General features: G+C 43.2%; 1 protein-coding gene across 1 annotated transcript in view; it reads left to right on the forward strand.

Moving 5' to 3' along the window:
* The window catches only part of daam1a (dishevelled associated activator of morphogenesis 1a), a 137,298-nt gene that overhangs the window by 89,971 nt on the left and 29,936 nt on the right, over window positions 1-17,391 (forward strand). The window contains exons 12-18 of the mRNA XM_055640503.1: window positions 1,064-1,202; window positions 1,337-1,395; window positions 2,257-2,444; window positions 3,240-3,557; window positions 3,833-3,940; window positions 6,768-6,797; window positions 9,536-9,642. Of these exons, the coding sequence (XP_055496478.1) occupies window positions 1,064-1,202; window positions 1,337-1,395; window positions 2,257-2,444; window positions 3,240-3,557; window positions 3,833-3,940; window positions 6,768-6,797; window positions 9,536-9,642 (949 nt within the window). The remainder of the gene's footprint in view (window positions 1-1,063; window positions 1,203-1,336; window positions 1,396-2,256; window positions 2,445-3,239; window positions 3,558-3,832; window positions 3,941-6,767; window positions 6,798-9,535; window positions 9,643-17,391) is intronic.

Here is a 17,391-nt window from a genome sequence, read left to right on the forward strand (position 1 = left end):
TTCCTCCCACAACCCAAAGACATGGGTTTGTAGGTTAATTGGCCTCTGTAAATGATCCCCAGTGTATGGAGGAGAAAGTGAGATAACATAGAACTAGTGTATTCGGATTATTGATGGTCAGAATGGACTCGGTGGGACAAAGGGCCTTTACTATGCTGTATCTTTCAGTTCAGTCCAATTTAATCCTGTTAACAGACTAGGAGACGAGGAAACACTTTTTCTCACAGAGAGTGGTGAGTGTGTCTTTCTCTGCCTCAGAGGGCGGTGGAGGCGGGTTCTCTGGATGCTTTCAAGAGAGAGCTAGATAGGGCTCGTAAAAATAGCGGAGTCAGGGGATATGGGGAGAAGGCAGAGATGGGGTACTGATTGGGGATGATCAGCCATGATCACACTGAATGGCGGTGCTGGCTCGAAGAGCCGAATGGCCTACTCCTGCACCTATTGTCTATTGTCTATTGACTAATGTAGCTAGTTGTAATCATTCAGAAACTTTTATAGAAATACTAGACTAAGTGGGACCCGTTGGGTCCCATGTTCACACGGGAAGGCTGGCCCCCAACACAATATTCCACCTCACCACCAATTCCAATATTTCTTTCATGCTCTATTTTTCCCCTCTTAATTAACCCCTTTGCCCTCCTCTGTTGAATTATATTGTGGCTAGTTAGTGGATTTTTAAAGGTTCCAATTACTATTCATAATATATAATCTCGGCTAGTTCAGTATCTTGTGGACCAAGGGACTGCAGATACAGATTTTAAAAACCACAAAGTGCTGGAGTAACTCAGCGGGTCAAGCACATCTCTGGAGAACATGGATAGGTGATGTTTCAGGTCAGGACTCTTTTTCAGACTAATTGCACAACAACCAAAAATATCCTCCAGAGACTCTGCCTGTCTTGTTGAGTTACTCCAGGCATTATGGCTGTTTTGGTATAGTATTTCAGTTATTATTCTTAGTTACCAACTTTTAAGTTTTTGTTGTGTACTATCTTCAATGGTTTGTGTGTTCAGCTGTTACTTTCTTCAAATTTTAATAGTTCCCACTACTTTATTCCCCCCAGATAAGCGAAGTGGAAACACTCTACAATATTGGCTACTGTTGGACCGAATATTGCAACAGATAGTTTTACAAAATGATAAAGGACACGATCCCGATGTTACTCCTTTGGAAAATTTCAATGTGAGGAATGTTGTCAGAATGTAAGTCTATTTCTTCTGCAGCGTATTTTGTCTCAGAGTTGTAGGAATAGATTTCCTGAGCTTTTGCAGAGCATCTGATTCTTACTGTTTGCTAAATCTTTTTAATTTTTTTATTTGATCTTCAACATAAATAGGTTGGTGAATGAAAATGAGGTCAAACAATGGAAGGAACAAGCAGAAAAGATGAGAAAAGGTGCAGTTATATATATTTTTTGTTTGGTTCTGATATTGTATATGTGAAATGATTGTGATTACTGGCCTGTAATTAAGCCAGAGCCGATACTGGTCTTCTGATCTTTCTTGTGCTGAATGTTACACTCAATCTTCAGTTGCAAAGTCATCAGTAACATCCAAAAGCACATTGGTGCAGTGATTTTAGTTTGTTTAGAGTTGCATTATGGAGACTGAGTCCACGTTTCGGCCCATTGAGTCCTTGCAGAGGCTGTGGCATTAGAGGCAGCAGCTCTACTAGATGTGCCACTGCGCCACCCTCAGTGGTGTTGCATGACTTTTGTGTGAGTCGAGACCAGGAACGGGTTAAGATTGCATTACAGAAAAACCAGTGCATATTTTAGTTTAGTTCAGAGATGCAGCATAGGAACAGGAACCTTTGGCCCATTGGGTCCATGCCGACCATCGACCACCTTTCGCATTAGTAATATGTTATCTCGCTTTCTCTTCCACTCCCTGCACATTCGGGTAATTTTATTTTACAAACTTCAATTAAGCTACAATTCCGCATGTCTTTGGGATGTGGGAGCAAACCCACATGATCACAGAGAGCATGTGCAAACTTCATACTGAGAGGTGACGGTCGAACCTAGGATTCTGACACCATGAAGCAGCACCTGTGCCGCCCAGATGTTTTGTATTGGTTTCAGCAGGAACAGCACCCGAGACATCTGAGGTAAGGACTCCCATGAAGTTAGCAGTCTTGACACACGAGAATAACAATCGCCCCTGCTGTCTGCAAATCAGTAGTAGCCATTATTTGAAAGGGAGGTCGGGCTTTGCTTTTATTGATCACGCATCTCAAAGGTCTCTCTGTTTCCAGAGCACAATGAGCTGTTACAGAAGCTGGAGAAAAAGGAGAGGGAGTGTGAAGCTAAGACACAGGAGAAGGAGGACATGATGCAGACACTGAATAAAATGAAAGAAAAACTGGAAAAAGAATCTCAGGAGCACAAAGCTGCAAAGAAACAGGCAGCTGATCTCTCAGCCCAGATCCAGGATCTAAGCAATGCAAGTTCTCGTGCAACTGAGCACGTTTTACTGCCTTTTGTAACACGTCACAATGAATACACTTAATTTACACAATATTATTGAAAAATCAAAAACATTTCCTCTGATTATAGTGACAAAAAAATGTAAAATAGCTATCACTTGCCAGGCTTTGTCCTGCCCCCCACCTCTCGTTCCAGCTCCCCTTCCCCCTTCTCCGTACCACCACCTACAAACATTCTGACTAATGGTCTCGACTCAAAATGTTATTGTCCACTCTCTTCACAGATCTTGCCTGACCCACCGAATTACTCTAGTATTTTGTGTCTTACCAAACAACCATTGTGTTGTTTGCCCCCTGCCATTCGCCCCCCTCCCATATCCCTTTCCACCTATATTACTCCCACCGACTTTACATTTCACTTGTCTCCACTTATCTGATACCTTTTTGCCTCCGTTGCACCTCTAGCTTTTGGCGCTCACTTCACCCCCCCCCCCCCCCCCCCCCCTATCACTCGCCAGGCTCTGTCCCGCCCCACCTTTTGCAGCTGTCTCCCCCGAGATATAGTTCAAAGCAGTTTACTGGAGGATTTTAGAGGGTCAGATTATATTTGTGCGGGGAAATGGATCCTGAAGAAGGATCCCAACCAGAAGCGGCAGCTATCCATTCCTTCCGCATGTGCTGCCTTATCCATTGAGTTCCTTTGTGTTTTGTATAACATATTAATACAGCCTGTTTTTGTTATAGTTTTGTCCAAGTGTTGAAAATGATCTAGTTTCTGATAATTTATTTTCCAATTTCTGTTTTGATTTCAGAGAGCCAGGTTCTCGGGAGTTCCGGGCGCCCCCCTCTCACCTCCGGGAGCCCCCGGCGGACCCCTGCCTCACTCTGCACTCGGTTCCATCGGGGGTCCTCCGCCTCCTCCCTGTGCCCCTCCCCTCCCATTGTTTGGGGGATTTCCCCCGCCTCCACCACCCCTGCCTCCAGGAGGTCCCCCTCCCCCTCCAGGAATGCCACCCTTGGGTGGTGTGCTACCCCCACCAGGAGCCCCTCTGGGTCCAGGGAACATGAAGAAAAATATCCCTCAACCAGGAAACGCTTTAAAATCCTTCAACTGGTCCAAGTTACCAGAGGTGAGCTGTGCATGGCTAATGCAAATGGTTACAGTGGAGACTTCTATTTAATGTATGAAAATATTTTATTGTATTGATCCTTGAATTTAGATTTTGCTGAATCATTTTTGCACAGAATTTCTTATTGTCCGTACAGTTAAGGCTTAAATAAACTTGCAATATAATTCCAGTTAACATCTTGAAAAAAAATGGACGTTTAATTTTGTGTGGAAATTGTAGAATACTAAATTGTCTTTTGAACTGGTTATCACAGTTTTTGTTTGTTTCATGAACAGAACAAACTTGGGGAAACTATCTGGAAGGATATTGATGATTTGAAGGTTTTTAAAATACTTGACTTGGAAGACCTTGAAAAGACATTCTCTGCATACCAAAGGCAACAGGTAATTCAATGAGGTAGTTCCCGTTCAATTTGAGTGTTTGGGTTGGTTTATTATTGTCACATGTACTGAGGTAAAGTGAAAAGCTTTGTTTTAAAGGCTATCCAATCCAATCAGATAATACAATACATAAAGCCAATCAAACCAAACTCAAGTGCAATTGGTAGAGTGAACGGAAAGTTACAAAGTGCAAAATATAGTTCTCAACATCATAAGATCATATGATAAGAATTAGAGCATTTGGCCCATCTAGCCTACTCTGCCATTCAAACATGGCTATCTCTTCCTCCTAATCTCATTGAAAAGGTCCTGCAATTTCCAAATTATTCCCAGAAATTCCTGCCATTGTTGTTCCACCATCATTCCTGCTAGGGTCCCTTTCCAGTCAACTTTGGCCAGCTCCTCCCTCATGCCTCATTAGTCAGTCCCCTTTGCTCAGCGGCAATACCGACACATTGTAGCACAGTAGTTCCAGAGACAAAGTTCACAATGAGAACAACTCTAGCTTCTGGAAGGACCATTCACATTCAGAAGCCTAATAATGGAGGGGAAGATGCTATTCCTGAGTCTGGTGGTGTGTGCTTTCCAGCTTCTGTAACTTCTACCAGGGTGAGAAAGGTCTCTGATTATGTTGGCTGCTTTTCCAAACCAGTGTGAAGTGTAGATGGAGTCAGTGGTGGGGAGTCTCGTCTGTGTGATGGACTGGGCTAACATTCACAACTCACTACAACTTCTTGAGGTCTTGGGCAGAACAGTTCCCAAACCAAGATGTCATGGAATCTGACAGGATGCTTTATACAGAGTAACTCAGTGAGTCAGGCAGCATCTCTGAATAAAATGGATAGAAGAAAATTTGGGTTGGGACCCTTAGTCAGATTGATTGGGGGGGGGCGACTGAATCAAGAAACCACCAGGACAAACAGGGCCGGCAACACATGACCTCAGACCTCATTAACCAGTTGTTGGCTCGGGATGTTGTGAGTCTAAGAGAGATACACAAACTGTAACTGATTAACTGACTTTTAGGATGGGGGAGGTCAAGTGAGGGGGGGGAGGTGGGGGTGTGGAAGCAACGAGAGGGGAAATAGTCTTTGTAGTGGTTGCCAATTTGCAGTTGGGGCTCACACTGCACAATGGGGGAGACCCAGGACCAAATGATCAGTATGGGAAGATCCAGTAGGCCTTGGCGGACTGAGCGCGTGTTCAGCGAAATGGTCCCCGAGTGTACGTTTGGTCTCGCTAATGTACAAGAGCCAACATCGATAACATTGGACACAGTAGATGAGGTTAGAGGAGGTGCATGTGAACCTCTGTCTCACATGGAAGGACTGTCGGGGTTCCTAGATGGAGTCAAGCGAGGAGGTATAAGAACAGATGTTGCATCTCCTGTGGTTGCAGGGGAAAGTAACTGGGGAGCTTCACACTGGTTTGTGTGGGGAGGGATGAGTGAACCAAGGAGTTGTGGAGGGAGCGGTCTCAGCAGAAGATGGAAAGTGGTGGAGATGGGAAGCTATGATTAGTGGTGGGATCATGTTGGAGGTGATGGAAATGTTGGAGGATGATGTGTTGGATGGTGGGGTGAAAGATAGGGACTAGGGGAACTGTCCTTGTTGCATCTGGGAGGAGAGGAAGCATGAGCAGAACTGCGGGACACAGAGGAGACGTGTGAGGGACCTATCCTCCGTCAAACTTCTACCCATGTTCCCCAGAGTAGCTACCTGATCGGCTGGATTGCGCTACCACTTTTTTGATAAACCAGAGTCTGCAGTCCCTTGTGTCAACATCTTGTGTATAGTGATATACTGGGGATATTCTCATTAATAGAAGATCCTCACTATTGAGGGAGAAAGAGATTAGCAGATTTTCTCTGATCGAGTGCAGAAAACAAATATTTGTGGCTGAAGTTATTGCAGAATTTGTGGGGAAAAATGAACAAATGATTATTGCAGGTGGTTGAGAATTAGGGTGGCTGTGATCAGATGTAAAATCTTCCAGCAAAGAGAAAGCATTGAGACAACAGGTCAAAAATAATCTTCTTTCCAGCCTATCTCTGATTTTGCTCACTTTGAATTTCAAGCTAATTATTTTCCTTTTGCTATTTTGAAAGCTGTTTATGTGTTTCATCCGTCATCGTAATACATTGAATTGATATTGCAGAAATTACGTGGCTTGTTAAATGGACACTGATTTGCATGTAATAGCTTTTGCATTATAATATGGAGAATACTGCTTGATCATTTATGTTGCTTGAACCCTTTCAACATCAGGGACCCCTGTAAACTCCTATAAAACTTTATTCGGACTCTTGTCAGTGGGGTATTGACATTTCAATCTTGTTCACAAGACCATTGGAATTTTATACGTAAATATTGCGATTCTACAATTATTATTATTAAAACATACTACTTTGATATCAAAGGTAGACAAAAATGCTGGAGAATCTCTGCAGGTGAGGCAGCATCTATGGAGAGAAGGGATAGACAACGTTTCGGGTCGAGATCCTTTTTTATCTACCTTTGATTTTTCCAGCGTCTGCAGCTCTTTCTTTAACAAAAATTTGATATCTATGTCAATATCAAGATCCATTTGAACCTAATATTTTGCAAAATACCTTTCCTTGTGATGGTGAAAGGGTTAATGAATGCAGTTGATATTCTTGCTTGATGCTGGTATGCCTTCAATCACATTTTGCTTTGAAAATAATGTATCTGTACAATTGTGCTGTGTCTCATTTTCCACTTTGCAACATTTTCTGAACTGCAGTTTATTTTTTCATTGCTATTAACTGATGCTACCTGTTGTCCTCCTTTTGCCTTGGCCTGCACTTCAGGATTTCTATCTGAGCAATCACTCTAAGCAGGTAAGCATGTGCTTTTAATACAATGCGAGGACTCTGCTTGTACAAAGTGCAACATGATGTTTATAATGGTGAAAATGCATATTGAAGTCAGATTTGGTCATGAGCACTTGAACAGTTTTGTGTACTATATTTAGTTCAAAATTTGTATCATTATTAACATAAATTACTGTTTGAAAAAAAAGATACAAGATGCTGATGTAACTCAGCAGGTCAGGCAGCAGCCCTGGAGAACTGTATGCAATTTACTCTTTCTCCAGGGATATTGGAGAGAAATGAAGTGAAATGCAATCAGAGGGAAGGTTTAGGTGGAAGGAGACAGGGGTTGGAGGGGGCGGGTGTGGGTGTGGGGGATGGAAAGACCAGCACGATTGTTATTCGGTAAAACACAAACTGCTGGAGTAACTCAACAGGTCAGGCAGTGTCAGTGGAGGGAACGGACAGGTGACGATTCAGCTCGGGATACTTCTTCAGACTGATTTCTCCAGAGATTTTGCCTGACCCGCTGAGTTATTCCAGCACTTTGTGTCTTCTTGTGTCTTCTTTTGTTAATTTGCATTGGTAGTTCCTTGTGTCATCAAGTACTGTCATCTTTTTAAACAAAATACCACTTATTGCACTGTTGTATTGCAGTTTAATATCAGAAATAACTTGGGAATAATTGTTATCATAATGAACATAAAACATAGAACAGGAACAAGCCCTTCAACCCACAATATCAGTGCCAAATATGATACCAAGTTAAACTGATCTCCTCTGCCTGTGTATGGAATATTGTTATAATGTTAGAGCTCCTATTATATATGACAGAACATAGAACAGTACAGCATAAGAACAGGCCCTTCAGCCCATAATACCTGTGCCCAATATGATACCAAGTTAAACTGATCTCCTCTGGCAGTGCGTGATCCATTCCCAGCATATCCATGTACCTGGGTACAATCCTCTTAAATGCCACGATCGTATCTGCATTCACCACCACCTTTGCCAGTGTGTTCCAGGCACACACCACTTTGGGTTTGAAACACAAACTTGTCCCGCATAAGTCCTTTAAACCTTGCACCTTTCAGTGAAATGCAGTGAGGTCAATGGCTGGGGAGGCACTGGCTAGTCTCAGTGGCTCGGCCCTCCCTGTATTGATCACCGCGTTTCCCCGAGGTGAGGGAGGGTGGTGCCGTGGCTGGGAGGGAGGGAGAGAGAAGAGAAGGGAGAGAGAGAGAAGAGAATGGAGGGAGAGAGAGAGAGAGGAGAGAGAGGACAAAGAGAGAGAGGACAAAGAGAGAGAGAGAAGGGAGGGGGGGAGAGAGAGAGGGGTGAGAGAAAGAAAAGGGGGAGTGAGAGAATGGGGAGGGAGAGAATGGCAAGAGAGGAAAGGGGGAGAGAGAGAAGGGGAGAGAGAGAGAAGGGAGAGAGGAACGATGGCACGTTATAACCCGCAGCCGTCCTATTCTGACCGCCGCTGAACCCCCCACCACACCATTGCACCCTTCCTCATGGCGGCCCAGTGATGTCTCGGCTGACAATTTGAGGGATCTAACCGATAACAACACTAAGAGCAGCCCCGGGCCGCCACGTTCCCCGACTGCTGAAGTTAGTTAACTTGGAGGGAGAGTGAGGTAGCGTTAATTATGTGGGCTGAGCCTACGTAATTGACGCTTGCTCTTCCACCACTGGGCTCAAGACATGCCCCCTTGTGAGGCAAATGTGATCGCTGCCTCCCCTGGTGCTTTTTCATTGCAGTTTTATGATGAGACCAGCGAGCCTAAATTTAATATATTTACATGTGAAATACGTTACCTGGCCTATGGAAGGTGAGGACATGTAATGAAGGGGTTTACAAACATTACATAGAAACATAGAAGAAAAATGGAACAGCTATTTTCATTGGGAATATGACAGGTAGGCTCTGCCTCCCCTGACTGCAGGTCCCTGGCCCCTTTCATCTTAAAGCTATTCCTCTAGTCCTTGATATTTGCACCCTGGGAGACAAAGGCTCCCAGGTTTGAAAAATATTATTCCAATTAATGTTATTGTATAATAAAGATATAAAGGGATAAGAAGTCTTGATTTAAAAATATATAATTAGGTACTAATCTATAACAGGAATAATAAGATGTACACAATGATTTGATACAAAATTAGCAAACTTTTCCATGCCAAAGCCAAATTTGATTTCAGTGTAAATATGTCAGAGGGAACTTAGAATGCAGTCAATCCGTTTTAAGTTCTTGTTTTTAATTTCTTGAAGTAAAAAAAAAATTTTGAATGATATTTGCATGATTTTGGGATCACATTGGCATAGCTTGACCTGTACACAAAGGCTAGTTTTAACCATGGAGTTCCTATTTCCTGAAATTGTTAAGGAATTTGTAAATTAAGAATGCTTGTATCCATTTGGGCTTTGCCATGTGTTAAAGATCCACGTGTGTGGACTTCATTGCATTTTCTCTTTACACTCTTTGTCATAGTTGCATATCTGAGATAAGAGATGCTCATGCAAGTTGTTTTGCATCAGCAAGAATAGTCCTTTCTCACTTGATCCGTGTCCTGAGTTTATCAAACTTGAAAATGGCATTTATCTTCGTAGATCAATCAAAATATTAAGGAATATGCAGCCGTGCTGCCTCCTTGCATTCATTTACAAATAGGGGTTGGAGATGTTAAATAAATAGTTTTATTAGTCTACGGAATATTTTTGGTTCATGTTCTCTAATGACTCCTTGTATTTTTTTGGACCACAGAAAGAGATAGAATCTAATGAAGACACATTGAATTCTACCAAGAAAGTCAAAGAATTATCCGTGATAGACGGGAGAAGAGCCCAGAATTGCAATATTCTTCTGTCCAGGTAACGGTTTTCTGATATGGCACAGGAAACCTCAATTTTTTAATGATTCATTTTAATTTTCTTGCATGCACATTATAGATTCCAGCAATAATTAAATGATTGAAAGATACAGCATGGAAAACATTCTTTTTAGCCCATCGAGTCCACACCTGTTCACACTAGTTCTGTGTTATCCCACTTTCGCATCCACTCCCTACACGTTAGGGGTAATATTCAAAGGCCAATTAACTTACAAACCCCCAAGTCTTTGGGATGTGGAAAGAAACCGGAGCACCTGCAGGACACCCACAAGATCACAGGGAGAACGTACAAGCTCCACACAGACAGCACCGAAGGTCAGGATTGAACCTGGATCTCTGGCATCCCCAGTTTATAACTCATTTCCATTTGTTGTGTATCACAGAAGACCAAGTAGAAACTGTGGTACCATGAGCACCGCCACTGGTGATAGAACCCCTGATGAACATCTGGAGATGCTTGCAGTAGAGAAATGAAAGTTTATTTTTAGTATTGTTTGGCGATGTAGCTGAGAAACAGGCCCTTTGGTCCACTGAATCCATGCCAACCATTGATCATCTGTTTACACTAGCTCTATGTTATCCCACTTTCACATCTATGCCCCATGCACTTAACCTAGAAACCCGCATGTCTTTGGGATGTGGGAGGAAACCAGATCCACTGGAAGAAACCTACTTGATCACAGGAAGAACATGCAAACTCCACAAAGGCAGCACCTGAGGTCAGGATCAAACCTGGATCTCTGATGCTGTGAGGCAGAAGCTCTACCAGCTCTGCCACTGTGCCACCCAGAAAGTTCTATTTTTCATGATTACAAAAATAATTAATGTTTCTTTGAATTTACTCAGACACTTTAAAGACAAGCCACACCAGGTTTCCTTTCTTCATGCATTTATTACTTTTGATTTTTGGAACTATTACACAGTCAAGTTGCCAGCGTTAGAAAGGAAATCAATAGCTTGTGATTCTGCAGCTGATTGCTTTCAACAAGATCATATCTTTTGTTGCCTTTTAATTGACCTCTGTGTTTGCTCATCAAAACCATTTGTGTGCTATTTACTGTGTTGTCAAATGTACGTTTTGTATGCCTGTTTAAATTTACATTTGTTTAACTTGCACGTTCAGCTTTATTTTTTATTGCGATGCTGATGAAATATTGAGCATGTGGGAGTACAAATTACGGAAACACAAAACTCAAAAGCTGCAATTGGCAGCCAAGTGCTTTGAGATGTACTGAGATTGGGAAAGCAACATTTGAACAGTGACTTCTAATGTTTTGTTGTCTTTTTTTATGGTTTTGTCAATGTCGCTGACTGATCCTTTTGGCCAATGAATAGCAGTCGCGTATTTGAGAATATTTCACATATCACGTTCCAACACGAAGAAATCTTGAGCCTGTAGATGGGTCCTGACCCAAAATGTTATCTGTCCATCCTCCACAGATGCTGCCTGACATGCTTAGTTCCTCCAGCACTTTGTGCTTTGCTGCAGATATTTGTTTTATTCATGAAGAGTTTCTCTTTGTTTAAAATGTGTAACTCATGATTTCTCTCCTTGATTTGTGGGAGTGTGACTGTTGAACAATCTGTCAATCTTTTTCCACCAATCTACCAATCTCTCGCCCACCCACACTTCTCGTCCAGCGTTCTACCCCCACTGCAATCAGCCTGAAGAAGGGTCTTGACCCGAAACATTACCAGCCAATGTTCTCTATGGTGGAAACAGGCCCTTTGGCCCACTGAGTCCGCACTGACCAGCCATCCCTGCACATTAACACTACTCCACAAACACTGGAGAGAATTTTTTAAACATTTATACCAAGCCAATTAACCTACAAACCTGTGCGTCTTTGGTGTGTGGGAGGAAACCGAAAATCTCGCAGAAAACCCTGCAGGTCACGGGGAGAAGGTACAAACTCCGTATAGACAAGCATCCATAGTCAGAATTGAACCCGGGTCTCTGGCACTGCAAAGCAATAGCTCTACCGCTATACCACCGTGCCATTTCTCCAGCACTTTGTGCCTCTTTTGTAAACCAGTTTCTGCAGTTCCTTGTGTCAACTCTATACATAAGTCTACTACGTAATTATGTAGAAAGCATAACTTCTTTAACAATTACCCTGGGGAAAATAATTTATACATTAACACAATTGCCCTGATGATTTTATACACCTTTATAAGATCAGCCTTCAGTCTCCTACACTTCAAGAAATAAAGTCCTAGCCTTCCGAATCTGTCCATGACTCAGTTGTTCCTTGTAAAATCCTCGCAAATCTTTACTGTGTTAATAGACAATAGGTGCAGGAGTAGGCCAATCAGTACCCCATTCCTGCCTTCTCCCCATATCCCCTGACTCCAATATCTTTAAGACCCCTATCTAGCACTCTCTTGAAAGTATCCAGAGAACTGGCCTCCAACTGAGGCAGAGAATTCCACAGACTCACAACTCTCTGTGAGAAAAAGTGTTTCCTCGTCTCCGTTCTAAATGGGTGACCCCTTATTCGTAAACTGTGGCCCCTGGTTCTGGACTCCCCCCCCCACATCCATTCTTTGCAGATTAACGGTATCTTCCCTAAAGCTGGGTGACCAAAACTGAACATGATACTCCATATGCAACCTCACCAACATTTTGTTCAGCTGTAACATATTCAGTTATGTCCCCCTGCTCTACAAATTTCCAGCGCCCTACCTTTCATTGTGAAAGTCTTACCTTGGTTTGACTTCCCAAAAGGCAACAACTCGCACTTATCTGAATTAAACTCCATTTGCCATTCCTCAGCCCACTTGCCCAGCTGATCAAGACCCTGCTGTAACTCTTGATAACCATCTTCACTGTCCTGAGTGGTGGCCTGGTTTTTAGAAAAAAATGCATCAAATGAATATCCTGATAGTATCTCAGACGGATCAGAGCAATGAACATGTGCTGAATGTCACAAGGGCTATATTACTTGTTGCGCTGCAGAAAGAACATTTACCAACTCTCCCATTGACGGGCAAAAGACCAAGGTTTTGGTTTGGCTGAGAGTTTGCTTGCTTCAAAATGGATTTTTCAGCTGCACAAATAAATATATTTATAGACATAAGGAGCTGCAAATGCTGGAATCTTGAGCAAAACACAATGCCTGGTCAGGAGGTCAGGCAGCATCTGAGGAAGGAATGAACAGACTGAAGAAAGGTCCCGAACTGAGACATCGTCTGTCCCGACCTGAAACATAGCCTATCCTTCCACAGATGCTGCCTGTCCCATTGTGTTCCTCCAGCACTCTGCGTTTTATTCTCAAGCTATGTCGGCACACAGGAAATTGACTATTACTTGTTCGAGGCATACCGTGGCCCTATCCCCGATGGCATGCGCACGGGCCAAGCTATGCCTGCATCTTTGTAGGGTACGTCGAACAATCCTTGTTTCAGGCGTACCATGGCCATATCCCCGAACTCTACCTCCGCTACATTGACGACTGCATTGGTGCTACCTTCTACACCCATGCAGAACTCACTATCTTCATCCATTTCACCACTAACTTCCATCCGGCACTCAAGTTCACCTGGACCATTTCCGACATCTCCCTACCGTTTCTAGAACCCACCAACTCCATCGCAGATAACAGACTACTGACCGCATCTACTACAGACTCACTGACTCCCATGGCTATCTGGACTACACTTCTTCCCACCCTGCTTCCTGTAAGGACTCTATCCACTACTCCCAATTCCTCCGTCTACGCCAAATCTGCACCCAGAATGAGGTGTTCAACACCAGGGCATTGGAGATGTCCTCATTCTTTACGGAATGGGGGTTCCCCTCTTCTATTATAGATGAGGCTCTCACCAGGGTCTCCTCTATATCCCGCAGCTCTGCTCTCACTCCCCATCCCCCTACTCGTATCAAGGACAGAGACCCCCTTGTCCTCACCTTCCACCCTACCAGCTGTCGCATACAACATATAATCCACCAACATTTTTGCCATCTCCAATGGGATCCCACCACTGGCCACATCTTCCCATCTCCTCCAATTTCGGCTTTCCACAGAGACCATTCCCTCCATAACTCCGTGGTCAATTTGTCCCTTCACACCCAAACCACCCCCTCCCCAGATACTTTCCCTTGCAACCGCAGGAAATGCTACATTTGTTGCTTTACCTCCCCCCTCGACTCCATCCAAGTATCCAAACAGTCTTTCCAGGTGAGGCAGAGGTTCACCTGCACCTCCTCCAACTTCATCTACTGCATCCGCTGTTCCAGTCGTCAACTTCTCCACATCGGTGAGACCAAGCGCAGACTTGGTGATCACTTCACCCAACACCTCCGCTCTGTTCGCAATAACCAACCTGATCTCCCGGTGGCGGCTCAGCTATTCAACTCCCCATTCCGAATCCGACCTTTCTGTCTTGGGCCTCCGCCATTGCCAGAGTGAGGCCCAGCGCAAATTGAAGGAGCAGCAACTCATATTTTGCTTGGGTAGTTTACACCCCAGCGGTATGAACATTGACTACTCCAATTTCAGGTAGTCTTGCTTTCTCCTTCGTTCCCCTCCACTTCACAGCTCTCTCACAGCCTACTTGTCTCCGCCTCTTCCTTTCTTTCCCCCCCCCCACTGACATCAGTCTGAAGAAGGGTCTCGACCCGAGACATCAGCTATTCCTTCGCTCCGTAGACGTTGCCTCACCTGCTGAGTTTCTCCAGCTTTTTTTGTCTACCTACGATTTTTCCAGCACCTGCTGATCTTTCTTAAACATTACTATTAAACAGACGCATTTTCAATTCTTTGTCCATGTTTAAACAGATCTGCACTTTATTTTGTATTCCTTGCTTTATTTGCCATCTTTTTGTCATGTAGTGTTTGACTTCTTGTTCCAGTTAAGCAAGTGCCTATCTGCTGCTTTCTGTTTCAATGTTGAATAGTGTTGCTTTGTTTGCTTTCCATGACGTAATGACTGCTGTGAATGCACCCTTGAGAAGGTCATTGTCACAGGCTGTCACTGCAAGTTAAATTCATACTTCTGTCAACAGAGGGTCTGTATTGACTGTTCTACCTTGCAACAAGGGGTTTAATCAACTCTGCTATCTTCCCCAGAGTTTCACTGTTGAAAATGTTTTAGTTTAGTTTAGAGATACAGCATGGAGACAGGCTCTTTGGCTCACCAGGTGCAAGCCAACTATCAATCACCCATTGATACTAGTTCTATGCTATCCAATTTCTCATCCATGCCCTACAAACTAGAGGCATTTTACAGAGACCGATGAATCTATAAACACGCACGTCTTTGGGATGTGGGAGGAAACTGGAGCACCCAGAGGAAACCCAAGTGGGTGCAGGGAGAACTTGTATTCTCCATACTGACAGCACCCATGGTCAGGATTGAACCCGGGTTTCTGGCGCTGTGAGGCAGCAGCTCTACCAGCTGCGCCACTGTGCCACCCTTGTGGGCATTTTAGTTTCAGGTGTGATTTGTCATTGATATCCTGGTGGTTATCATTATCATTAAAACATCATTGCTGCCTCAGTATTAACAGGGATAATATATTAGTTTTCTGGGAATTGATTTTTATTTTTCCACCTTTCTTTGGTTTAGATGAGGGAGTGTGTGGCAAATTTTATTCATTAGTATATAATCCTAGTCATATCTTTCATTCGTATCTATAGCATTGTTAAATAGTCATAGTTGGTGTTACCATTTCTCACTAATGAGTGTGAAGAGACTGAATATGAGACTAGACCATTCAGCTGAAGCCAGCCATCACTGCCATCTGTTCAGTTGTTGCATTTGTTATCTCGCCTTCCTTTGCTGCTGCAGTTCCTAACACTGTTGCTGCAGGCTTGTGATTGCAAAGGCAGTGTTGGCATCTCGGCTTTCTTGGCCTCGGTGAAAGCAATCCATTTCCTTCATCGGCGTTCAGGATGCCGAGAGGGTCCGTGCCTCTCCCTCGTGCCTCACGGTGCTTCCTGTTGCTGTAGTAACTTCCAGCACAACAATAGTGCAGCTGCTTAATGAAAGTAGGAAGATGATTTAGCAGGAGTGGGGAAGGGAGTAACCCCGGGAAGTGCAGAGAGAAGTGGATACTACCGAGAAGGATTAGTAGAGTCTCGACCTGAAACGTCACCCATTCCTTCTCACCAGAGATGCTGCCTGTCCCACTGAGTCACTCCAGCTTTTTGTGTCTATCTTTGGTTAGCAGTAAACTGGATATTGGATGTTTGAATGAAAAAAGAGTATGTAATCTGTATTTAAGGCCAGATAACAAACATTGGTACTGATACATAGTTGTACTTTATGACAACAGTTTAATATTTATAATATGACATTTTTTAACATTTTATTTTCTTGTGTTTGGAAGGAATCATCTGGGAGGGACTCAGATCTCTCTTGACTTTTCCTGGAGATTGCAAATTATTACTAGTTCTTTTGTTAATTTCAAGAAGCATTTTTAAAAGTACATTTCTGTAAAATTAGGACACTGAGGGGTGAATATTGTAAGATAAGTTTTCTGTTTTTGGGAATCACAGGCAAATTGGAAGCAGCCAGAATCATTGATGAAGACCTTTGCTGTTATTGTCCTGTCAAAATGCCTCTTGAATGAAACTCTAGCGTGGGACAAAGAGGCCCCACAAAGTGCTGGAGTAACTTAGCTACTCAGGCACGGCATCTGGAGGGCGTGGATGGGCAACGTTTTGAGTCGGGACCCTTCAGAGGTACTGCCTGACCCGCTGAGTTACTACAGCACTTTGTGTTCTGCAGTTCCTTGTGTCTCCACTATGGGACAGCGCTCCGCAAACTTTACCTTTAAAGCCTGATATAAACAGGTGCTTTTTCCATTGGAGGAATTGGCAAGATCAGCTGAAAGTTTATTATTGATAACACTGTAGTCATGATTTGTTTATCTGTGTGAAACACTTTGGAAAATGTGTGGCACAGCATCAAGTCAATTGGTTGAAGCTCTTTAGAAAGATGGAAAAGACAAACAGTTGGTTAGAACAGAAAGGCCAACAACAGCAAAAATATAATGCTGATGTTGACAAGTGAAAAACTGTAGAAACAGAAAAAAATTACAGATGCTGGAATTTTGAGCAAATAAACAAAATGGTGCAATTCCGTAGCTCCAAAATTAAATCTGTACTGTACACTGACAATGACAATTAAAATTGAATCTGAATCTGAATCTGAATCTGAATTCCGTAGCTCAGGCAGCATCTGTGGAGTCTGATGAAGGCTCCTAACTCGAAACGTTGTCTGTCTATTTCCTTCTACCGATACTGCCTGACCTGATTAGTTACTCCAGCACTTTGTGTTTTGCTCAAGTATAAGACGTTACTATTTTAAGATGGTGTAAATAACTACACCTAATAAGTAATGCATCTCATCTGCCAAGATACATATTTTTGTGGCTAAAAGGTGTGATGTGAGCAGGTTCTAGCAACTGGTCACAGAATGTCTGGGGCAGCAAGTGGAGATAATTCCCAGTTGCATCTTGCCTCAGAGACGCTGTAGCATGCTGAGAATATAAGGCAAAATTAAATCATCAGTTCTTTGAGGAGAGCACAGCATTTAGCATTCCACTGGAGATTATTTGTTGCAGATTTATTATTGCTGAGCTTCTGATTTACGTGAATTGACTTATCAATGACACTGCTTCCAGCTCCGTCAGTTGTGCAACTGCTCCTAATCGACTGATAGATAGAACAATTCAGCATGGAAACAGACACTTCAGCCCGCTGATTCCATACTGACCATC

Source organism: Leucoraja erinacea, chromosome 9 (genome assembly GCF_028641065.1).
Source record: "Leucoraja erinacea ecotype New England chromosome 9, Leri_hhj_1, whole genome shotgun sequence".
NCBI classification, from domain to species: domain Eukaryota; kingdom Metazoa; phylum Chordata; class Chondrichthyes; order Rajiformes; family Rajidae; genus Leucoraja; species Leucoraja erinaceus.